The sequence below is a fragment of the Elephantulus edwardii genome, unplaced genomic scaffold, assembly GCF_000299155.1.
Source record: "Elephantulus edwardii isolate Elephantulus edwardi_28Jun2011 unplaced genomic scaffold, EleEdw1.0 scaffold00057, whole genome shotgun sequence".
Classification (NCBI taxonomy): domain Eukaryota; kingdom Metazoa; phylum Chordata; class Mammalia; order Macroscelidea; family Macroscelididae; genus Elephantulus; species Elephantulus edwardii.
Window position 1 is genome coordinate 1699281 of NW_006399807.1, and position 25347 is coordinate 1724627.

Below are 25347 nucleotides of genomic sequence, written 5' to 3' on the forward strand. Positions count from 1 at the left end.
GTCAAATATAATGTATATGAATAACTATGCAAACTAATAAAATACATATTTTTTTAAAAAAACCTAGGTGAGCACAAGTTTGTGTAATATGTTTTCTTTGTAATTTTCATAAAGATTGTAGGGAGGTGAACATGCTGTAAGAGAGTGTTTCTTTGTATTACTGAACAATGTCTATATCCATACACACCTATGAACATTGTACAGCCATTCACAAATACATACTACTGGGAGCATTCCTAGTTCCACAAATAATAAAATATATTTTAAACTCCCCATAAAGTTATAAGATTTAGGCAATAGGTTTTTAATTTCCTGAGTGCTCAGATATTCCCAGCAGCTCCGGTTTAACAAGTTTATCACAGGTCAAAATTATTCAAGGCATGTTCTGCAATGAAAAGATGCCAGGAACTCTTAAGGAACCGACTCTGGTCCATTGTTTTTATGGCTGAATAGATCTTCAGTGTTTTCATGGCTGAGCAGATCTTCATTTTTCTGAGATAAATAAAAAGTACAAGATGTATTCCCAAGATTAATTTTGCCTCCTAAGCTAATTACTGTCTATTTTTCCCCTAAATGGTTAATATACAACATGAAAATAGAATACTGCATTTTAATAATGTATTGTGTTCATTAAATAAGTATGTAACTCCACATGGGAATGAAATCCTATACTATTTATTTGCATTCCAGGAGAATTCCCAAAACATCTGTGGGAAAGATTATTACCTTCTCCACAGCCCACTTATCCAACACTTTGCAGATTTTAAGACATCTGAAAAATCTATTAAAGCTGGAGATGGTATTTGTTTGATATTTTTTTTAAAAAGCCTTCTTCCATCGACTTGTGTTCAATAAACCAGGGAAGTTAATTCATCTCAAGGAGGTTATTAACACATGTTTTCATCATTAAAACACTTTAGGGGAAATCCAAATGGAAAAGTTTGGGCAATTTGCTTCATTTTTGTGCGGCATGGTATGTGGAAAGAGCCCTGGATTAGGAATCTGGGGTTGTAGACCCAGTTCTGCTGTCAGTGGACCATGAGAACATTACAACTTACCTGAGCCCCAGTTTCCTCATTAGATAGCTAGGTGAGGTGGTTTTTAAGGTCCTTCCTAATGCCAATCACCCATGAATCTGATTACTGTTTTAGATTATCTCTAGCCTATTCCTCTAGTTATTTGTTTCCATGTTCATGTTTCTTTCTTTCTTTAGCTGAATATAAATTCTTAATGACAGTCCTATGGTGACTCTCTAGAAACCAGCAGAGGATTTTGAAGAGCATTAAAGGGCTGCATTCAAGGGCATTCAAGCCAGGAAATGCATTCCTAGTTAATAGTACTATGAGGTCTTTTCTGCGGATAAATGTGGTGATTGTATCTGTGTGTTGGTGACCAAGAAATTTACATTTCCACATAGATCTGAGCCAGAGGAAGTGTTACTAAACTGACTCAAGGGACTGAGTGAGCTATAGACTTGAGCATTCCATTTGCTGAGGCCTGTTGAATGCAACAATATGCTATAGAAATATTGTGGGATCCTTGTTCTTGATAATACTTAAAAGCCATCCACATATGTTGGTTAAATTGTCATGACAGCAAGCTAAGGAACATCAACTAATATTGAGCAAACTTTTTCTAGTTTCCAGAAATAATTATGGGTAAGATTTGTTTCCTTCATCAGATAGCTTCATCCAAATGAAATTTTTGTGTGTGTGTGAGAGAGTTGATAAAATTCTGTGCCACTGGATAAGAAACATGCTATGGCTTGATCTTGGCAATGATACACCTAGAAAAAAAGGAGAAATTCTCTTAATTAACCAGAATTTGATGCCTTGATCAATACACCTGATGTCATCACCTTCCTGCTAGCGGAGGCCTGTGTGATGGGATGTTGCTGAACTGGTTTCAGCTTTCAGACCAAGCTGATGAGGAAGAAAGGCCTATCAGTCCACTTCTGAAAACCATAGTAAGCATAATAGGTCTGTGAAAATTCTGTGGATCACTTGACAGACCACCACGGGAATGATGCAGGACTTGGTAGAGTTTTGTTCTCTTCTGCATGCAGTTGCCTTGAGTTGGAACCAATTCAACAACAGTGATACTATTTCAAGTTTCTCACCTAAACTTGTTGAAAAGGAGTAGACTGGCACTGGAATGTACTTAGAAGGAAGTATTACGGTGCTCTTCCTCTTAGTTCAGGATTGCCCAGTTCCAAGCAACTAGTGCGTAACTCAGGGTGTTAAGGGTAAAGGAAGATCCAAAAGAGTGCTGATCTAGTAGTTGTTGTTAGGTGCCGTTGAGACAAGTATGACTCGTAGTGATCCTATCTATGAGCAACAGATCTGAACCTTCACTTATCCTGTGCCCTCCTATCATCTCTGACATACTTGATCCCTTTGTTGCAATCACTGGGCCAATCCATCTCTTGAAGATATTCCTCTCTTTTGCCAATCCTCTGCATTTCCAAGCATGATGGAAGTAATTGGGGTTGCTAATCAGGATTATAAGACTTGAACAACATAGCACTGCCATTGTAAAGTCCCTGAAAGGAATAATTTTCAGAAAACTGCAGAACACTACTCACTCAGGCTGGCACTTAGAGAAACATACAGGTTTAGGATCTTACTGGTAGGTAGCATTATGACTTAATGGCATCTGACAGTATTAAATGGTCCCTCGCATACTTTTCCTCTACCAGGTCCACTGCAACAATATGTTCGCCAAAGGTGTGAAGATCTTTAAGGAAGTACAGTGCTACTTTCGCTCTGAAGCCAATGAGTGGGAACCCAATGCTGTCTCCTTCCCCCTTGTCCTGGACGACGTCAACCCCAGTGCCCGATTTGTCACAGTGCCCCTCCACCACCGGATGGCCAGTGCCATTAAGTGTCAGTACCATTTTGCTGACACTTGGATGATGTTCAGTGAGATCACCTTCCAATCAGGTAGGGAGCTTGGGAAATGGAAATAGGGTGGTGAAGAAGTAATGCACATATCCAGAGCTTCTCATTGGCAGGTCTCCAAGAGGAGTAGAGTTGGGGACTTCTAATGGGTAGGTTGGGGAATGATTCATTTTTAACTGTGGAATGGTAGGAATGAGAACAGAAATTAGCAAAATGTTGACGATTCTTCTTTCATATACATTATTCAAGAAGAGATATAAAAGATTATCAAATTAGAGAGACACAGAACAATATGTTAAAAATTGATCACAAGGTCAGTGATTTTAATCCACTGGTCGCTCAGTGAAAGAAAAATTGGCAGTCTCCTCTCCTCATGTAGAGATGTGTAGCCTTGGAAACCCAATGGAGAGTGATTAGGAGTCAGAATGGAGTCAGTGGTGATGGATTGGAGTTTTTGTTTTATATAGATAACTTCTAGCTCTTCTTACTTATATGTACAACTATGCCTACCTACAAACCAATATGCCTGGACCTGTCCGTCTGTGCTCAAACCACACTCACTACATCCACACTCAGTGTCACTTTTCCCCACAACTAAAAAGCACAAGTCTATGGTTTTAAAATGTACCTCCTCCCCACTCACCCCTGCTTTCCATTTTTTCCTTGGTGGTACATACTCATTCTTACTTTTCTTAAAAAAAAGGTCATATAATATTTATCCTTATATACTCAACTTACTACACTTAGCCTCATGCCCTCCAGGTCCATTCATGTTATGTTTCACAGGGTTATAATTGTTCTTTATGGTTGCAGAGGTGTGTATACCACACTTTTCTTAGACTCTCATTTATTCCACGTTCTTTGTTGTTTCCATTTATTTATTATTATTAATAAAGAGCACTGAACACAGGTGTGCTTATATATTTTATAGAATTATTTTTCGAATTCTAGGGTATATACCTTTGGCTGGACTTGCTGGATTATGTAACAGCTCTGTTTCTAATTTCTTGTGAAAGAACCAAATCATTTCCTGTAATAGTTGTTCCATTTTACAGGCCTCACAAACAACAGATACCTCTCCAGCATTTATCATATTCCCCACCCTCAGTACCATTTTAACTGAGCTAAGATGGTACTGTAGTTGTAATTTTCATGTCTCTGATGGTTAGTAATTCTAAACTTCTTTTCAAATGTCTATTAGTTTCTTGGATGTTCTCTTTGGTGAGGGCTTTGTTCGTGTTTTTGCCCATTTTGTATTTGAGTTGTTTGTTTTTTGAGGTTGAGCTGTTGCCATTTTTTATAGATTTTAGAGATTACATTCTTTTCGGATAAATTATTTCCTAAAGACCTTTTCCCAGTCTGTAGACTATTTACTCTTTTAATGAGCATATGTTTTTGGTTTTTATGAGGTCCCTTTTATTTATTTTGTCTACTTCTATTTATATATGTGTTGTAATTTTTTTATCCTATTTTTTACACACAATAAAATACCATAGTTTGTACTCTATGTTGTTTTCTAGGAATGTTATGATTCTAGGCTTAATATTTAGCTCTTTCGTTCATTTTTAGCTTGGTTTTGTGTATGGGATGAGATCTATCTAGGTCCTGTTTAATTTTTCTACAGATAGATATCTGGTTTTGCCAGCAATAGTAAAGTGATAATTTCTTTTCCTCTGAATGGAAGCCACTTGAAAGTCCAAAAACTGCTTAAAACCAGTTGTCTGTAGATGACTGAGTTTAATTCTGAGTGCCCAATCTCTTCCACAGGTCTATACGTATCGTTGAACCAATGCCAGACTGTTTTGATTATGATGTCTGTATAGTATGTTTTGATACTGAAGAATATGCAGCCTCCAGCTTTCTTTTCCCTAAATATTTGCTTTGACTTTTCCAGATTTCTTCATTTTCCATAAGAAGTTAGTTATTCATTTTCTACTTCCATTAAAAGTTGTTGAGATTTGTATCAGGTTGCATTGTGTTTGTAAATCACTTTAAGTAGAACTGACATTTCCTCTATATTAAATCTTTCCATTCATAAGTATGAGCTGTCTTTTTAGTTCCTTGTAATTGTGTTTTGTTCTTTTCATCATGTAAGTCTATTATATCTCCAGTTAATTCCTCAGCATTTTATAATTTTGAGAGCTATTATAAGTTATATTGATTTTAAACATATATTTTCAGAGCAGTCTTTATTAATATAGAAGCACTCAACTGATTTTTTAAAATGTTCATCTTGTACCTTACCCTGTAACATTGATAAATTTTTCTATTAGTTGTAATAGTTTTCTTGTGGAATCTCTTAGAAAACTGTTTCTACTATTGTTATGGTGCTCTGGGATTCCAATAATTCTAATATAAGATTTCTTATGTGAATCCAATATTCCTTTGGGGTTTGTTTGATTTTGTTTATTCTTTTGTTCTGACTTCTCATGAGACTTGATTGGTTATTTTGTCTTCCAGTCCATTTACTCTTCGGTCTGCTTGACTCTATTATTGAATTGTTTTGCTTCTTCTAATTCACTTGCTTTGTTCTTCAATTCTAGTAGTTCTCATTAGTTATTATTTTATGTTTCAATTTCCTTGTTGAATATCTATTTTATTTTCCATTTTCTCCTGATCTCTACCTCTCTGTTGTCTGAATTTTTTTCCTGTTTCTGGTGTTAGGCTAAAAGTTGGCTTTTTTTAGCCCTTACAGTTAGCCCCTCTCATTTCCAGCAACCTTAACTGCAGTCGCATGGTCTTTCAAATCAGTACAGTCTTGCAAATCATCAATAGCTATGGGACTAGGATAAGAGAAAGAATACTTCCCACGCTGGAAAGCAAGACTTGAGTGAGACAGGAGCAAGATCCTGGTGAAAGTGAAACCCTGGTGATGGTGGTGGAGAGACTGCAGCATTGCTGTGGAGAAACTGTGGCAAGATGTGACCTGAGGCTTCTTGCATTTGTGCTGGACACAGTTAAAGGTTTTTATTGTTCTTGCCAGATGCTTGAAGGAGAAGCTCATTTATAACTGGTCTGAGGCAAACCTTGTTGGAGGATTTAGATTTGACTGCTGAACTGAAACCAGAGCCTAGACTAGTTGAGGAATTGTGCCTTCAAACTTGGGCTAAAACCTGAACTTGCATTGGATATTGTTTGTATTGGGTATTCTTTGCCTTCCCCACTCTCCAACTTACTTCCTAATAAACCACCTTCTCAGTACCACAACTGTGAGTCAACAAAAATTAAACAAGTCTCTTGCTGTTGGTGTGGCTTTAGAGGCATCATGGGGCTGGACTACAGGCTCTTTATCTGCTTCCCTCCCCCCCCCCCCGGGGCAGTGAGAGGCTGTACTATTCTTATTCCCTCTGGCCCTTTCAGAGAGAGGCTCACAGTCCTATGCCCCTATCACTCATTTGTCCCCTTTAAACACTGTCTTTAACCATATTGGTCTCCATAGTCTGAAAATTTTCAATTCATTCTACTAGTATCACTTCCATGGGAAATATTTTCTCTTGTTCATATTTCAGTTTTACTTGGACTCTTTTCCCTTGTAATTTTATGTGTTTTATTATTTTCTGTTGAACTTGATCTATTTTGTTATTAATGCTGTTGTGAACATTTGAGTTGGAGCTGACTCTCCAGGGAGTTTCTAGAGGTAGTAAATTACACGGAAGGAGATTGCTCATCTTTCTCCTGAAGAGCAGCTGATGGATTCGAACCTCATGCCTTTGGGATTGCAGCAGAGCTTCTTACCACTAGGCCACCAGAGCTCATTGTTATATATGTGGTTTTTCTACTTTAGATTTTGTAATCTGTTTTTATGGGAAATTTTTTTGGTTAGGTTTCTAGATGATATAGTAACCAAGCTCCTGGTTACAAAACAAAAGGCATCCTACAAGCCACTTTGCAGGAGAAAAATACAGTAGTTCACTTCGGCAAAGAATCTGTTCCAGAAACCAGGCAGGCCGTTCCACTCCTGCCCCCAAGATGTCTATTGAGTCAGAATTAACTCAATAGCAGTGGGATCAGTAACTTCCCCAAAGAACCACAAGAGGGCACTATTACTCTTGAGGGCTTTCCCCTAGTGTTGAATTAAGAACTAGCATGCATGCGAGAGTGTTTTGTTTCGTTTCGTTTGTTTGTTTGTTTTTTAAAATATGTCAGTTGGTATACCATCTATTACTGGAGCCTTGTTTTTTTGCCAATTCTGTCAGAGCAGCTTGAACTTCTTCATCACCACAGGCTCTTGCTTATATGTTATTTTATGAAATTCTTCAGTGTCCACCAGTTCTTTTTGGTACAATGACTCTTTATACTCTTTCCATCTTCTTTTAATTATTCCTGGATTGACATATTTCAAAAACCAGATGCTGCCCTGGATGTGCTCACCAAGTTGTGCAAAAAAATCTGGAGGACAACTACTTGGCCAACTGAAAGAACGGTGACCCAACAGAGTGTGGAAACTATCGAACAATATAATTGATATCACATGCAAGCATGATTCTGCTGAAGATTATCCAAAAATTACTAGAATAGCACATCAACAGAGAACTGCCTGAAATGCAGGATGGATTTAGAAGAGGTCTGGTACTGGCTAATGTTAGATGGATCTTGGCTGAAAGCAGGGAATATCAGAGAAATGTCTATTGGTTTTTTATTGACTATGCAAAGGCTTTTGACTGTGTGGATCACAGTAAGTTGTGGCTGACTCTGGGAAGAATGGGAATCCCAGCGCACATGGTTGTGCTTATGTGAAGGATGTACTTGGACCAGGAGGCAGTTATCAGAACAGAGCAAGGAAATCCTACATGGCTCAGAACTGGGAAGGGTGTACACCAGAGGTATGTCCTATCTCCATTCCTTTTCAATGTATATGCAGAACATATTATGCAGGAGGCTGGGCCCTATGAGGAAAAATGTGGCATCAGGATAGGGCGAAGACATCAACAATCTGCATTATGCAGATGACACAACCCTGCTTGCTGAAAATGAGGACTTGAAGCACTTGCTGCAGAAGGTCGACTACAGCCTTCAATACGGATTGAGACTCAACATCAAGAACACAAAGATTCTCATCACTGGGCCAATTGGCAGCATCATGATAGATGGTGAAGAGATTGACTTTTGTTAACAGTTTTAGTTTGGTTAGCTCCACAATCAACATTCTTCTTACCAGCAGCCAGGAAATTATAAGACTAATTGAACTGGGAAAGACTGTTGTCAGAGACCTCTCCAAAGCACTGAAGAGCAATAATGTCTGTTGTTTATGTATACACGGAGTCGAGAGAAGACCAGCACAAAGAAATGTGGGTTTTCAGAGGGTCATCGCTCTCTCAGGCAAATGACGCTGAGGGATTGTGAAGCCTCTGCTTTTGTTAGTAGAAAATCAAAGCTTACAGTAAAACATGATCTATTAGAGTAGGTAAATGTTTAACAGCCATAGGTAATATGAAACAAAGCATAGATAGGCATGAACAATTTTCAGGAAAACACCTTTGTACTCATGAACAGGGTCTTACTTCACTCTTAACCTTATCAAGAACTTTAGAAAATAGTCTTTGTCTAACAGAGAACTTTCAGATCTCTTTTATGTTGGTGCATGCTCCAAGGAGTATGAGACTACTTTTGGTCTCAGCCATTCGTGGTATTGTTTGCCTGCTTTCAGGCATTGTACCCAGGTCCTTTTGCATGTATTCCATGGCCACTATTACCATAGCCACTATTAACCCTGTGAGTTCCAGAAGACTCTACAATGTCAGTCTGGAGACTCAGGGTCACCTGATCCAGGTCATAGTCTTTGCAATCACCTGCTATGCATCAGAAAGCTGGACAATAACTTAGGGTGATAGAAGGACAATTGATGCCTTTGAGCTGTGGTGTTGGAGAAGAGTACTGACTATATCATGGACTGCTAGGAGAACAAACAAGTTCATCCTGCAGATGGTGAAGCCAGGCTGCTCCTTGAAGGCAAGGATTCTGAAGCTTCTCCTGACACATGCTTGGGAGGGTAGAGGGACAGTTCAAGAAAGGAAGACCCTTGATGAAATGGATTGATTTAGTGACTGGGATAATGGAGAGAGTTGTGTTGGAGACAATAAGATTGGCATAGGATAGAGAAGGGTGTAGGGCTCTTGTACACAGGGTTGTCATGAGTTACAGGTGACTCATTGGCACATAGCAACAATAACAACAACATACATGCAATGGGGTAGGATGGCTGAGAAGTCACAGATGCTGATGTAAGTTATGAGACTTGACTTTATTGAGGCAAAGGTGGGATGTTTTCCATGTCTTTTTCCTAGAGTGTCTCATTGTGAGTAGGGAGTTAGCTATTTCCCCTCTTTACTCTCTATTCTTCCGAAACACTCCACTCGCATGGCTGCTCTTGCAGCTAGTCCTGATCCTAGTGCCTGCCCAGCTCAGGCTTCACAGCACAATCGTCTTCCTTCACCCTTTTCCATTTGTTTGCACTGTGAACGTCCATGGCCAATCTGCGGTTGCTTTTTAAAAACAATACTACAGCTTCTTCAGATCACCTTCCTCAGTATTCTCTGAGGTGTTGCTTGTCCATGCTCCAGAAAATGGATGCAATGAGTGCATACTCCTGATGTAGCAGGTGTGCCCCTCTGCTTCTGTGCCATCCCCAGCCATTCATTTCCTTGCTCCCATTGCCACAGTGGGGAAGCCTTCAGCAACAACTGGAAAGGTGGTGGTTAGAGTCTGCTAACTTCAATGACGGGAAGATGTGGTAGGGAACCTGTCTCTATAAAGTTGCAAACACTGTGGGCATTTTGACTCTGTCCTGTGAGGTAACATGAGGAGTTGGAATGTCTTGACAGCAACAAATGTTGTTAGATTGTCTTCTGTGGTGGCCTTTTACCTGAGCCTCTATCTTCTACCATTTCTATAGATAGATATTTCATAAAACTTTATAGGTAATTTTGTGGACTTCATGTTGAATCTCCTTAGGGAAATATGTTGTATTCTGTCCTATTTAGTGATGATAGGATTGAATCTGAATGCAGATAATTATTGTTTCATGGAGAAGACTCTCATGAACTTTTACCTGAGGTTTTATCTCCACTTATGTTTGGTATTCACAGCCTGAGTCACTTAGCTAACGGTTGTTGTTAAAGAACTCTGGTGTCATAGTGGATAGCATGTTGTGCAGCTAACCAAAAGGTCAGCAGTTCCAATCTACCAAACACTCTGGAAGAAAGGTAGGCAATCTATTCAAATTAAAAGTCACAGCCTTGGAAACCTGGAGGAAGGTTGTTATGAGCTGGAATCAACTCACCGGCAGTGAATATGCCTTGGTTTTATTGTTCGATGTCATGGAGTTGATTTTGACTTGTAGCAACCTCATAAAGTAGAGTAGAGATACCTTAAGGCTGACTTTTCTGCTCTGTCATCTTTTAGGGGGGAAGTCTGGTAGCTTAGTGGTAAGGAGTTACACTGGCAACTGAAAGGTGTGCAGTTCAAATCCACCAACTTCCCAGCAAAAGAGAAATGGGCAGTCTCCTCCTGTGCAGTTTACTCCCTTGGAAAACCCACTGGGGGGTCAGCTATGAGTCACATCCAACTTGAAAGTACATAACAACAACAACAACAACAATCTTTATTGGAGAAGATTGCCAAGTTTTGTTTGATTGATGGCTTTGACACCTTTTGGTTGGCAGCCAAGGGTGTAACCATTGTTAGAAGTAGGGTTTCTATTTCATTACCCATAGCTGTTGCGTTGCCTCTGACTCAGAGAAACCCAACAGGACATAACTGGAGTTTTCAAGGCTATATAATTTTTACAAAATCAGACTGCTACTTACAGAGCAGCTGGTACATGTGAACTGCTAACCTTTAAGTTAGCTGTGGAGTGCTTCAACACATTGCCAGACCTACTTAGGAGTTTTCAACTGGTTATTATCTAAAAGCTTTATTCCTTCTGTGTTTTCTTAGGACTCAGAGAATCAGTCCTCATGTACTTACATGTTTTTGTTTACTCTAAGATACTGCTTCCATGAGACAGAAAGGCTTTGTGATTACTTTTTACCTTTAACCATTTATTTTCATGTTCTTGTGATGGTGAATAACATCGCTATGAACATTGGTATACAAGTCTCCATTTGTGCCTCAGTTCTCATTTTTTCAGGGTATATTCCAAGTAGTAGAATAGCTGGGTCAAATGGAATTTCTATGTTCAGCTTTTTGAAGAAGTGCCAGATTGCCTTCCAGAGTGGTCGTACCATTTTACAATCCCACCAACAATGTATGAGTTCCTATCTTGCCACATCCTCTCCAACATTTATTACTTGCAACCTTATTAGACTTTGCCACTGTTACTGGAATGAGATGGTACCTTATTGTGGTTTTGATTTGCATCTCTCCTATTGCCAATGATTTGGACCATTTCTTCATGTGTCTTTTTGCCATTTGAATATCTTTCTCTGTGAAAATTCTTTTGCCCATTTTGTAATTAGGTTATCAGTCTTTTTCTTGTGGAGGCCCAGGAGCATTATTCACCATTGCAAGAACATGGAAACAGCCCAGATGTCCAACCACAAACAAATGGATTGAGAAATTATGGTACATTCATGCAATGGAATACTATACAACACTCAGGAGCAATGATTTTTTTTTAAAGATTACCTAACTTGGGAGGGGCTGGAGAGCGTTATGTTGAGTGAACTAACACAGTCCTGCAAGGACTAATATTATATAAAACCATTATTGTAGAATGAGTATAAGGATCCAAAGAGGGTGGAGGAGGGTGGAAACAGAGGATGAGGATGTGCAGGGAGTTGGGGGATTAGTTATGGAGTTGTATAATTTGATGGAGGGGTGGGGGAAATTAGAAGAATCTGTTCTCAAAAACAATGTATTCAGGGGAAAAAAAAAACCCAAAAACACAATGTATTCAAATTTTGTAAATAAACTAGTATAAGAAAAATAATCATAAATTTTCAGAGTAATAAGTATATGTCCTAAAAACCTTCACTGTTATCTAATGAGTTTTGGGGTAATTTTGCATATTAACTTTGTTTTTAATTTATGTATTTTTTTTAATTAATTTAGTAGCTTGGTTAATTGCAATTATTATTTTTTAATGCCCACATTTTCTTATTGTTGAATAGAGGATTCTTAGCTGACTTGGTGTTTTTGGAATTTTATGGTATAAGCCTTGTTGTTATGTACTGTTGACACAGAGCAGGCCCATAGGTGACCCTCCAGTGGGTTTTCAGAGGCAGTAAATTGCATAGGAGTTGATTGGCTGTCTTTCCTCTGCAGAGTAGCTGGTGGATTTGAACTATGTGCCTTCAAGCAGGCAGCGCTCATAATGAATACTTTCCATCCCAGCCCTGGGATCAATCATGTTACCATGAATACATGATTCCTTTTAGTTACTGTGATATTTAGAGATTACAAATTGAGCTACAGGTATACCATTGCTATTGGGCACTTGTTGGCTTTTAGACTTTTCAGTGCATGAAGCCAGAAAACACATCTTTCTAAAATTAAGCAAATTATTGTCCACAGTAGGACAATAAAAGTCATGAAAAATTTGACATTTCTTTACTTAAATTTAAGTTTGTACTTGGAACTCTTAGTTTTGGTGAACGCTGTTTTCTTGTAATAATAATAATAGGATGAGTACGACATCGGAAAGTGACGCGAGAGGAGTATCCTCATCAGAATCAGCAGCTCACGGCTGATTCTGTGACGTGGTCAGGCATGAATTTGGGTTTTTCTTTTTAACACGTAATATAAAATATTTGAAACAGAATTATTTTTAAACGTTTTTTAGAAAATGAATTTTTCTGTATACATAAATGATGATAAAAATGTTACTTAATGCGTTATGATACTTCACTTTGGAAAAAAGGGGCTGATTACAATGCACAACACTGATTTATAAGGTTCTAAGCTGTAATCTACAGTTAGAAAAGTTCCCACCTAGCTGACTTCTCCTCCCCGGGATTCGCCCTTGTTTTGTGACAGATGCTGCCATGTACAACACCTCTGGAGCCCTGCCCACAACTCCTGTAGCACCTACTACCTATGGTATGTGTGATTCCTTGCTGTAACATCTAAGTCAAAGGGACTTTATAAAAAAAATAAACAGTGGAGATTGGAGAATGCTGTGTAGGAGTCTTGGTAGCAGGTGACTTTGGATGAAGAACAATCTTGGAAAAGTAGGACAGTGTATGTTGAAGGATAAGCACCCAAACTCACTATCTTTACAGCTGGTTCATGCAGCCCTTTAACTGAAGCAGAGGGTAGAATTATTTAAAGTGTTCCATGAATTTATGGGAAATTTGAGGTAGAAACAAGAAGAGAAATATTTTTAGGTAAGTCCCATAATAAGCTCTCAACAAATGGAGAGAAGTATAGGAAACACAAGTCTTGGTCTCTCTAATTGGAGGTAAGTATGCAAAAGTGTACTCATTGCTTCAATCAACTAACAGGAATACAAGGTAACCATCATTCCTGTGTGATTGTTTCCATGGAGCACTCTCAACAATCTTGGCATGGCTCAAAGAATGAAGAGTAAAAGTAGGTCCTCACCTCTTTTTCACAAGGCACTACTAGGGCTCTACAGACCCAAGCTGAGATCAGAATGCCATGCATGAGGACCATTAAGTTATAGGGCAAATGTAATAAAAGGATGGCATGAAGTGGAAGTATGAAGGTGATGTCTTTTGAAGTTACCCTAAAGGTTCTACCTTATTGCCACTCATCTAGTCCCTTATATTTTCTCTTGTTAAATGAAGATGAACATAACTCCTGCCTTTCTCTTTCTGCATCCAGACCCAATGCTTAAAGTTGATGACAGCAACACACGGATCCTGATTGGCTGCTTGGTAGCCATCATCTTCATCCTGCTGGCCATCATTATCATTATCCTCTGGAGGCAGTTCTGGCAGAAAATGCTGGAGAAGGTGAGGAGGTGCAGAGACCGGGAGAGGGAAGCTGCTCCCCTTTTCCTCAGCCATTGCCTCCCCAGGACACTGACTAATTCTAATGAATTATCTCTTAATAATTAGAACCACTATGAAGCATAAGAATAGAGACATTCAGAAGCCTGCGGCTGAGTGTAACTAAAAAAGATACAATATGTTCATCCTAACACACTGAATTTCTCCTCAGACATCTGTCCTTGAAGATTTTGATGACTTGTGCTCAGGAATAGGGATGGGTGAGGTGAGGTACAGATATATGGTGTGTTTTTTTTTAAGTGACAAGTGATTCTGACCTATAGCCCAGGTTGAGAAGCACTGTACTTTTTCAAAATTTCTGATAACACATTGAAGTTCTTTTTCTGCTTGTTTATGTGTTTTGTGTGTATATCTAGAAAACCATTTGGCATCATTAATATTCAGGCCAAGTTCCTTACTATTCTATTAATATTTTTTTGTGTACCTGAAGGCTGTGAGAGTCGATTTACATTTATTGAATATGTTTTAGATTCCACTCTTGACATTGGGTTACTATTTTGATCAAAGACTTTTCATTCTAGTGAGTAAAACAAACACCACTAGGAACTCAAACATTTGTTTTTGGAGTGAGCATGTTCTATTTCATTCCAAATAGGTATTTAGATGCTGGTATTGTTCTTCTGAAGGAACAAACAGGTCTCGTTGGTTTGTTATTGCTATTTGCAGTCAAATTAGCACCAACTAACACAAGTGTACTGAAGTGCAACGACATTAGGCTGGAGACTAAGGTGCACCTGATCCAGGCTATAGTCTTTGCAATTCCATGCTATGCATCAGAAAGTTGGACAGTGACTAGGGATGATAGAAGGAGAAATGATGCCTTTGAGCTGTGGTGCTGGAGAAGACTGTTGAATATACCATGGACTTCTAGGAGAACAAACAGGTTTGTCCTAAAGAGGGTGAAGCCAGAATGCTCCTCAGTCAAGGATTCTGAAGCTTCGTCTGACATACTTTGAACATGTTGCAAGGAGGGACTGGTCCTTGGAGAGGGACATCATGTTTGGGAGAGAGGAGGGACGGCACAGGAGAGGAAGACCCTCGATGAGATGGATTGATCCTGCGAGTGGAGTGGTGGGAATGAGTGTGTTTGAGACGGCGAGGTTGGCACAGAACAAAACAGCATTTAGGGCTCTTGTACACAGGGTCGCTATGAGTCGCAAGCGACTCAATGGCACATAACAACAACAACAACACGAGGTGTCCCCATGTGTACAAGAAGGAATATGTTGCTCTGTCTTGAATCACCGTTACAATTATTAGTATGTTTAAATTCATTGGCACAATGGTGAAATGCACAGATACTAACTCAAAGGTTGTGGTTCAAACCCACCAACTGCTTTGTGGAGAAATGTTGTAGCAGTCTGCTTTGGTAAAGATTTATAATATTGGAATCACCTTAGGGAAATTCTACTCTTTCTATAAAGTCACTATGAGCTAGTCTTTACTTGGTATTGATGCAGTGTTTTTTCTTTTTGATTTAAATCTTTTGAGTGCTTTCCATCCAAGGGGGCTTATCTTCTAACAATACATCAGACAATATTCTGTTGTGATCCATACATTAACTGGGTACTTTTCATAAAAAGATTGCATGACCTGTCTTCACAGACTGTGTTAATCTGGAAGCTCCACTGAAACTTGTTTACCATGGGTGACCCTGTGGAGAGTTGAAGTACCAGTGACATCCAGCATCCAAGTAACAAGCATGCCACCACCGTATCATAGACTGACAGACAAGGGGAGACATTAGATAGAATACCAACACAATTAGTTGTTTTACTCTTCTTATTCTCAGATTTGATGAATCCCCTGAAACTTAACAGTTTTTCTTTCCCGTTTTGTAACCATCGTAATTTTTGGTTATAAATACTGAAGAGTTGTCAGGTGAAGAACAGCTGATTCAAAATGTTACAGGACACTTGCTAATGTGCATTTTAAGTTATGTCTATATCAAATCAAAGTAATTAAAGGGAAATTTATCAAAACTTTTTAATATATTTTAGAAAGCTATAATAGGAGATCTTTGATTGCTGATAGATTTTCATTTTTCAAAATTTTCAAGCTCACTGGCATCAAATGGGAACTGACTGACTATTCAGAGGGTTTCTGAAGCTGTAAATAACACAGAATGAGATTTTTCCATCTTTCCCCCTCAAAACTGTTGGTGCATTTGAACTGCCAGAGAAGCATGGCCCTTGGTTTAGTTGTGCAATTTCCTGTTGCTTATGCTACCAGAGCTCCTCCCTCTAGATTCTTATGGTTATTATTGCGTATTATCGAGTAGTAACTGACCCACAGCTGACCCTCCAGTGGGTTTTCAGAGGAAGTTAATCGCATGGGAGGAGATTGCCTTTTCTTCTCCCACAGGTGGGATTTGTGTGCCCTCAGGATTGCAGTGAAACTTCTCATCACTTATAATGCTTAGAGATGCTTGAGTGAATGTTAATGGATGTTGGTGGAGACACTTACTCACTCACTGCTGTCAAGTCAGAACTGACTCACAGCTGACCTTCCTTTGAGTATCTAAGGCTATAAATCCCATGGGAGGAAATCACCAGTCTTTTTGCCCTGGCATGGCTGTGGATGTGAAACACCAAGGGGGAACAGGCTTTGAGATAGCGACACAACTCCCTAGAGAGTACTCCATCAGAGTTTCCTTGGGGAGATTCACCTCAGTTCAACTCAGCTTGTTGCTCTTGAGCCAGAATTGACCCATGGATCGCCCTCCAGCAGGTTTGCAGAGGCTATGAATTACTAAAGATTGATCATCTTTTCAAGGAGTTGCTGGTGGATTCAAACTGCCTGCCTGCCTTTGAGTTGCTAGAGCAACTCCTTGCCCACTTGGACACAAGAGCACCCTTTGGAGAGATTGATGGTGTTGATGTGTGCCGTTGAGTCAGAACCAACCCATAGCTAATCCTCCAGTAGGTTGTCAGAGGCATTGAATCACACAGGAGGAGATTGACCATCCGTCCCTCATGGGGCAGCTGGTGGATTTGAACCACATGCCTTTGGATTTGCAGCACATCTTCTTATCATTAGGCCACCAGATCTCCCTAATCCTCGGAGAGATCAGGAGGTAATTCTGTCTTGTAGAAATGAAATCCACCTAAATTTCCACAGCATGAACATTTGTGGAACCAAACTTCATCTTTGTCACTTGCAGAGTTCCTGAAATTTAATGAAAGTAAAAGGTTATGTTTCAACTGAGTAAAAGAGTTAGATCTGAGAACATTTCTACCGCAAGTGAGGAACAATGTAGGCAAATTCCACCTTTGTTCCCAACTGTGCAGTAAGGATTAGCATGTATTCAATCCCCAAAGGTGGAGGGAGAGTCAATCCATTTCTTTCTACTTCTTCTGTTCCTTCTCTCATGCAAGCCACACACTCTTTTCAACTCTTGTTATAGTTGTTATGTGTTGTCAAATTCACTCTGATTCATAATGACCCTATGTACCACAGCTCTGAACTCTGCTCTATTCTGAACCAATTTCATTGCCTCTGACACACCCACCCACATTTCCCCAGTCACTGAGTCAATCTATCTCATTCAGGATCTTCCTCTCTTGTGCTGTCCCTCCACTCTTCCAAGAATGATGTCCCTCTCCAAGGACTGGTTCCTCCTGACAATATCCCCAAAGTATGTCAGATGGAGCTTCAAAATCCTTGCCTCCAAGGAGCATTCTTATCTCACCCTCTCCAGGATAGACCTGTTTGTTCTCCTACCAGTCCATGTATATTCCAGAGTATGTTCAATACTCTTCTCCAGCATCACAACACTGTTGTAGAATGGGACTGTCCTTGGGGTTGGGGAGAGACTGAGTAAGATGGGTTCAATAATGTATACTGCACTGAAACAGAGGAGGGAGAAAACTGTTTAAAAGAGATATATAACTAGGTATTTCTGTCATCACAGGAGACTAGAGCGAGGGCTACATGGTGGAGGGGACCTGGGGGAGGGTTTGTAAAACAATGAAAGAATCTTTTCTTTTACTTTTCCATAATTTTTGGACTCATGTACTTATAACTTGTTAGTCAAATTTGTGTCTTCTAGGGTGCAACACCCCCATGATACATCTTCAAGGATATGAACATGTACGGCCAAGCACAATCAATAAGAGTGCATCTAAATTCCAAAATCAATCTCCATAATAGTCTATGTGTTTCCTACTGCCAAAGGGGCCCTTTAGAGTAGTGAGAGAAGATCTTCACCCTGAAACCCACAGCGTCCCTTTTCAGCAGGAAGTAGCTAAGAGAATACGCCATCCCCTTTTCCTTATGACTCAGGGTGAGGTCTCTCTCAGGGAGGAGTGGTGGGGAATGGCAATGGACACACTGACAAGGGAGATTAATCAGAACTGGCTTTGACAAGCACTGTGGCATTTGGACAAGAACAAACTGGGAGGAGGGTAGAGAGAATAGTGCAACAATGAATGAATGGAAACCCAAAATCTCTGTAAATGTTTATGAAAATTAATAAAATATAGAAAAAAAAAAAGCCAGAGCCAGGTTCCACTGGAAAAAAAAAAAAAACCAAAGGCATCGATTTTTCTTCTTTCTTCCTTAGTCACTCTCCAGCTCTCAGATGCATAACAAGTAATTATGAAGACCATGGCCTGTATCAGGTGCACCTTAGTCTCCCCACTGACATCATTACTTTTCAGTACTCTGGAGAAATTCCCGACAGCAGACTTTCCCAATGCATTTCATCTTTTGATTTCCTGGCTGCTCGTACCAAGAGTGTTGATTGTGGAGCCAAGCAAACTAAAGCTGTTAACAATCTCAATCTCTTCACCATCTGTCATAAGGCTGCCAATCAGCCCAGTGGTGAGAATCTTTGTTTTCTTGATGTTGCACTTCAATCCATATTGAAGGCTTTAGTCCTTGACCTTCTGCAGAAAACGCCTCAGGTCCTCTTCAGTTTCAGCAAGCAGGGCTGTGTCATTTGCATAACTCAGGTTGTTGATAAGTCTTTGAACTAACCACTGAAATTTGGGTACGAGGTCACAAGTGAGACACTCAGTGTCCTTCAGAGCAGCTGTTCTGTGTAACCCTTCTCCTATCCCAGTCACTGTAGCTAAATCATAATTCACAAGTTTAAAGGACAGTCTTTCACAAGTTTAAAGGACAGTCTTTCAGACTGTCAAACAAATAGACATTGGCTCTCATTGCCCCTTTGGGACTAAGAATTCACTGTAACTCTTTCTAGAATTTACAGAGGCTATACCATCCTTACGGGACTCTGGTGGCCTAGTGGGTAGGGAAGTGACTGCCACTATCCAAGGGCAGGCAGTTTGAATCCACCAGTTGCTCCTCAGGATAAATATGGGCCATCGACTCTTGTGTGATTGACAGCTTCTGAAAACCTGCGAGAGGGTCAGCTAAGAGTCAGTTCTGACTTGATGGCACTGAGTTTTTCTTTAGTTGATACCATACTTACAACCACAATTAACTACAACCGAAAAAGGATATAAGTGCAGAGATGTAGGGTGAAGTCTGAACAGAGCCCTGGAGTGAACCTGCCATGTCCCAAGGGAACATGCGACCCCTCTGAGAGCTTACATTCTCACCAACCAGGAACTTCACCTGATTGCTGGGGTGCCAGGCCCTTATTTACCTCCCTTAAGTGGCAGTGACAGATTACATCATACTTCCTGAGGCTGGTCAACACTGAGGCCCTGGGTGGTTTCTCTTGGTCTGGTCACATCTCTTACTCATCATGCAAGTGTGGTCTAGCCCTCTGGAGCTCAAACAAGGGTCAGATTGCTTTCTGCGCTTCAAAATGCCCTTCCCTCCCTGTTCTTCTGTTTCAGGCTTCCCGGCGGATGCTGGATGATGAGATGACGGTCAGCCTTTCCCTGCCAAGCGAGTCCAGCATGTTCAACAACAATCGCTCCTCATCACCAAGTGAGCAGGAGTCCAACTCAACTTACGACCGCATCTTCCCCCTTCGGCCTGACTACCAAGAGCCATCCAGACTGATTCGGAAACTCCCGGAATTCGCTCCAGGGGAGGAGGAATCAGGTGAGGGTGAAACAGTGCGTACGTAATTGGGGCGAAGTCTTGACAAACATTGTGAAGATATTGCTCTTACTCAAAGTCAACAAATCTGGTTTTTTTTCCCCCCAATATATGCTCACTACTGGTGAGGAGTTGTGTTGCTAGCCAAAAAGTACACAGTTCAAATCTAGCAGCCGCTCTGTGGAAGGATAGATAATCTCCTCCCAGCAATTTACCACCTCTGGAAACCCACTGGAGGGTGAGCCATGAGTCAGTTCTGACTAGATAGTGCACCACCACCACCATCATCTCCTCCTCCTCCTCCTCCTCCACCACCGCTACCACCACCCAACAATAACACGTCCTTGAGAAGGAGCTCTGGTAGTGCATTTCACAGGGAGTTGTGCTGCTGACTCGAAGGTGGTGCCTCTCTGGTGGTTTGGATTCACAAGCAGCTCTGAGGGAGAAAGATTCCTCATCACCTCCTGTGCAGTTTACAGCCTCCTGGAAACTCACTGGAGAATCAGCTATGAGTCAGTTCTGACTTGACAGCAATGCACTGAGTTGAGCTGAACTTCTTAAGAGCTCAATACTATTTTTCTAGATTTGATTTGCTGCTTCTTGTAGTCTGGTTTGAACTGCTATGGTCAAATATTGCAGCTATTTGGAGGAATTCAAATTTCAGGAGAGAGATAAAAAAACATATATAAAAGATGTCATTAAGGACTCGATGTTAGAGTCACATAAACTAGTCCAACCTCCTCACTTTACGTATAAGAAGATAGAAGTAAGATGCTCACTCAACACCAGTGATCATTAGGTTTAAATTTAGGACTAGAATTCCACATGAATAGAAGTAAATTTAAAGATCTTCTGGAATACACATTTTTGTAGTCTTCTAGATAATGGGATCTTTATTGTTTTCTCACTGATAGTCATTAAAACAAAGCAACATCTTATTAGAGTCAGTATTTCTTGTCTGTCTTCAATAAAGAAAGACTTTGCTTTGATAAAATAGTGCCAGTTGAGCCAAACATCAGAAGTCTGTTGCATTTTGTTTTTTCATTGTAGAAATTTTAGTGAAAGTTACAAATCATGTTAGTTTTAACTCAATCTCAAATGTCCTTTAAAAATCTTGTAGAATAATATCAGAAAGACCAGAAAAAAACTTACAACCAGAAGAGAATAAAATAGATGGATGGGGTCTTCTAAGAATCAAATCCCTATGCACATCAAAAACTTCTCCAACAGGGTGAAAAAGAAAGCCACAGATTGGGAAAAATATTTGGCAATGACATATCTGATAAGGGACTTATATCTAAAATTTATAGAAAACTTCCAAACCTCAACAAGAAAAATGTAAACAATCTAATCACAAAATGGGCACAGGATATGAATCACCAAAGAGGACATTCAGATGGCAAACAGACACATGAAGAAATGTTCAAAATCCCTAGCTCTCAGAGATATGCAAATAAAAACACTATGATATATGATCTCATCCCAGTAACAGCAGCAAAGTTCAACAGGACCGTAAACAAAATGTTGGTGAGGTTGTGGAGAGATTGGAACTCTTGTTCACTGCTGGTGGAGATGTAAAATGGTACAACCTCTATGGAAGATGATCTGGTGCTTTCTCAGAAAGCTGGGAATAGAAAATACCATTTGACCCAGCAATTCCACTACTAGTAATATATCCTAAAGAAACCAGGGCTTCCACCCAAACAGTTGTATGCACACCCATGTTTATTGCGGCATTATTCTCAATAGCGAAGAGATGGAAGCAACCCAAGTTCCTATTAACAAATGAATGGATAGAAAAACTATGGTCTATTCACACAATGAAATACTATGCAGCACTGAAAAACCAGGAACTCATAAAACATTACACAGCATAGGTGACCCTGGAGGACATTAGGCTGAATGAAATATCTCAGTCACAAAAGGACAAATAATACTACTATTCTAAAACAGGACTGACATGGGGATTAGGGATTGACTAAGAAAAGAGGAGATAAATAATGAACACTGTATTAGAACAGATTAAGGCAAGAACTGTTTAAAAGGTATATATGATTAGGCATTATTTGTATAACAACAATCTAGAGTAAAAGGTGCATAGTAAAGTGAACTAGGGAAAGGGTGAGGGGGAAAGAGAAAATTATGCAACAATGAATGCTTTTTTTTTTTTTTGTGAACGGGGGGAGGGAAGGGGGTAGGGAGGAAAATGTGCAACCATGAATGAATGAAAATCCAACTTTTCTATAAACTTCCATAAAAAATCAAATTTTAAAAAACTAGATCAGAAAGGGATGCAGAGGTCTTCACTGAAGCTTGGAACAGCCTGACTTGGGTTTGAAACGTGAGTGACACAAATCGGTGACAGATAATTGTGCTGTTGAGGAGGATCTTAATGAGCCAGTTTTAGAAATAAGTCAGATCAGCCTAATGCGGACTCTTAGAAGAAACTAACATGTATATGCCACTCACTGGATAGTTAATATTGAAGGAGCACACTGAAGTCAGAGTGCGAGCTAAGATAAAGGATACAAAGATACTTGTTTCCTAAGGTGAAGCAAAGACATTTACCAAGCTATCCTCCTTATGCACATATTTTAACATTTTAAAAGTTAAGATTACCCTAAACTACATCATAAACATTAATAGTAAAACCTTTTAAAATGGGCTTCATTTTTGAAGTAGTTTTAGAGTCACAGAAATATTGTGTAGAAAATACAAAAAGTTTCCACATACTCCTCTGTCCCCTGTATGTTGTTTCTGTTAGTATTACCATTTTGTATCCCTGTTTCATATTGATTACAATTAATGGGTCAATATTGATTACAATCAATCTGCTATTCATTAAAGTCTAGCTTACATTGTTATTGTTATGTGCTATTGAGTTGCCTGTGACTCATATGTGACCCTGTGTACAACAGCCCTAAACCCTGCTTTATCTCTTGCCAATCTTATTGTCCCTGACACACCTACCCCCATTACTCCAGTCACTGAGTCAATGCATCTCATCGAGGGTCTTCCTCTCCTTCACTGTCCCTCCACCCTCCCAAGCATGGCATCCCCAAGGACTGATCCCTCCTTGCAACATATCCAAAGTATGTCAGACGAAGCTTCAGAATCCTTGCCTTCAATGAGCAGCCTTTTTTCACCCTCTCCAGGACTAATCTGTTTGTTCTCTTAGCAGTCCACGGTATATTCAGTACTCTTCTTCAGCACCACAGCTCAAAGGAATCAATTATCCTTCTATCATCCCTAGTTATTATCCAGCTTTCTGATGCATAGCAAATAATTGCAAAGACCGTGGCCTGTATCAGGCACACCTTAGTTTCCAGACTGACATCATTGCTCTTCAGTACTTTGGAGAGGTTTATGACAGCAGACTTTGCCAATGCAATTCATCTTTTAATTTCTTGACTGTTGGTACCAAGAGTGTTTATTATAGAGGATTAAACATTTGTTCTATGAGTTTTGATGTATCTGTAATGTCATGTGTCCATCATTACAGTATCATATAGCATAGAGTCACGTCCTCTAAGTACCTGTGAGTACCTATTTATTGTTTTTACCTTCTCATCGAACCTCAGGTAATTACTGATTGTTCCCACACACACACTGCTTTACCCCAGTCCTCTTTTCCAGAATTTCATATAACTGGAATTGTGCAAGTATTTTAATAATTAACTTTCAGTTTCACTTTCTAATCTCTTCATGGTAATATGAGTTTTGCAAATATTTCAGTTCAATTACAGTAATCTCTGTCCCATACCGTGCTCCCACACTCATATTCATTTTCACAGAAAAATCTTGAATCACTGTGATCTGTCTTTACGACTTACATCACCCTACACACACTGAGATCGTCTCCTCCCTCCTTCCATTTAAGCTAAGGATCGCCCTTCTTTAAGGCTATCAGTTATATCTAATAGAAAAGAGATTGCTGAATCAGTGGTAATGCCTTAGAATTCAGGAGATGTGGGGGTAAAATTTAAACCCAGAGCATAAACTTTCTGTGACTTCACCAAATGTAATAGCACAGTTTTGCCAGGTTAGCCAAGAGGAGGTTGTTATGGTTAGGTATCACACATTTTGAGGAGGAGAATAAGAAACTGGCATTTTTTATTTAATTACTTTTATTTTTATATTGGTTTGCACACAAAATTTGTATACATTATGTTTCACTTATATACACTGTGTTTCACATATTCCTCTATTCATGGATTTCTTAAGATCATTCCCACACATGTGTTTTATAAACTTTATCACCTTTGATCCAGACTCACTATTACTCTTCCTTTTCAGGTCCCCACTAGATCTTTCCTAATTCCTCCACCCTCTCCCTCTGCCCCCCAAACTCTGGGACTTTGTGATTCGACCACCACCCCCTCAGCACCCTCCTCCCTTCCCTTCCTCCTTTGGACTTTTATATACATCATACTAGCAATCCTTCTGTTTTTAAAATGATAGTCTTGTGAAGGGTTTGTCCTTATGAGGCTGAGTTAGATCACTCAACATAATGCGCTCCAGCCTCTCCCAGGTTATATAATTTTTTAAAAATCTTGCTCCAGAGTGCAGCATAGTATTCCATCATATGAATGTACCAGTTTCTCAATCTATTCATTTGATGGTGGACATTTCAGCTGTTTCCAATTTGTTGCTACTGTAAACAATGCTACTACATACATTGGTGTACAAATCTCTGTGTCTCAGCTTTATTTTCCTCAGGATATATTCCTGGTAATGGAATAACTGGGTCATATGGAATGTCTATGTTCAGCTTTTTGAGGCTTGTGTCTTGAAAGCCACAAGGAAGGAACCCTAGAGGAAGCAAAACCATTATCTAAGGAGAATGTAATTTTTTTTTAAAGTTTGACTCTTTAAGAGGTATGCTCTAGCCCTTGTGTCAGAATTTCTTCCTTGAAGAGATCTCTAAAGATGCTCCTTGGAAGGAGGCTAACCCCGCCCCCCACCCTCCCAGGCTGCAGTGGCATTGTGAAGCCTACCCAGACGAATGGGCCTGAGGGGGTGCCCCACTACGCAGAGGCGGACATTGTGAACCTTCAGGGTGTGACAGGAGGCAACACCTACTCAGTACCAGCTGTTACCATGGACCTGCTCTCAGGAAAAGATGTGGCTGTGGAAGAGTTCCCCAGGAAACTCCTGACCTTCAAAGAGAAACTGGGAGAAGGCCAGTTTGGGGAGGTGAGTTGACCTTTTGAACGGTACTTCTTAGTAGGTCTTCTACTAGTGAACTCACAACTGAAGGTCTCCTTGGCTTGGTCCTTCCTGCGGTGTCCACAGTATTAGCCAATCTTGTCTTTAATATACAGCTGTCAAGTTCCTGAGACTTCTGATTTCCAAACAGTTTTTAAAGCTTGAAAATTGTTACATGTCAGATACCCTAAAAAATACACTATTTTCAAAATTGCATAATAATAGGTTATAAAAGGTGGGGCCCACAG

The 25347-nt window shown here is 39.8% G+C and overlaps 1 protein-coding gene across 1 annotated transcript in view; it reads left to right on the forward strand.

Moving 5' to 3' along the window:
- DDR2 (discoidin domain receptor tyrosine kinase 2) overlaps positions 1–25347 on the forward strand; it is a 93999-nt gene that overhangs the window by 55471 nt on the left and 13181 nt on the right. The window contains exons 7-11 of the mRNA XM_006887369.1: positions 2699–2942; positions 12876–12938; positions 13686–13816; positions 19684–19894; positions 24864–25087. Coding sequence (XP_006887431.1) covers positions 2699–2942; positions 12876–12938; positions 13686–13816; positions 19684–19894; positions 24864–25087 — 873 coding nt within the window. The remainder of the gene's footprint in view (positions 1–2698; positions 2943–12875; positions 12939–13685; positions 13817–19683; positions 19895–24863; positions 25088–25347) is intronic.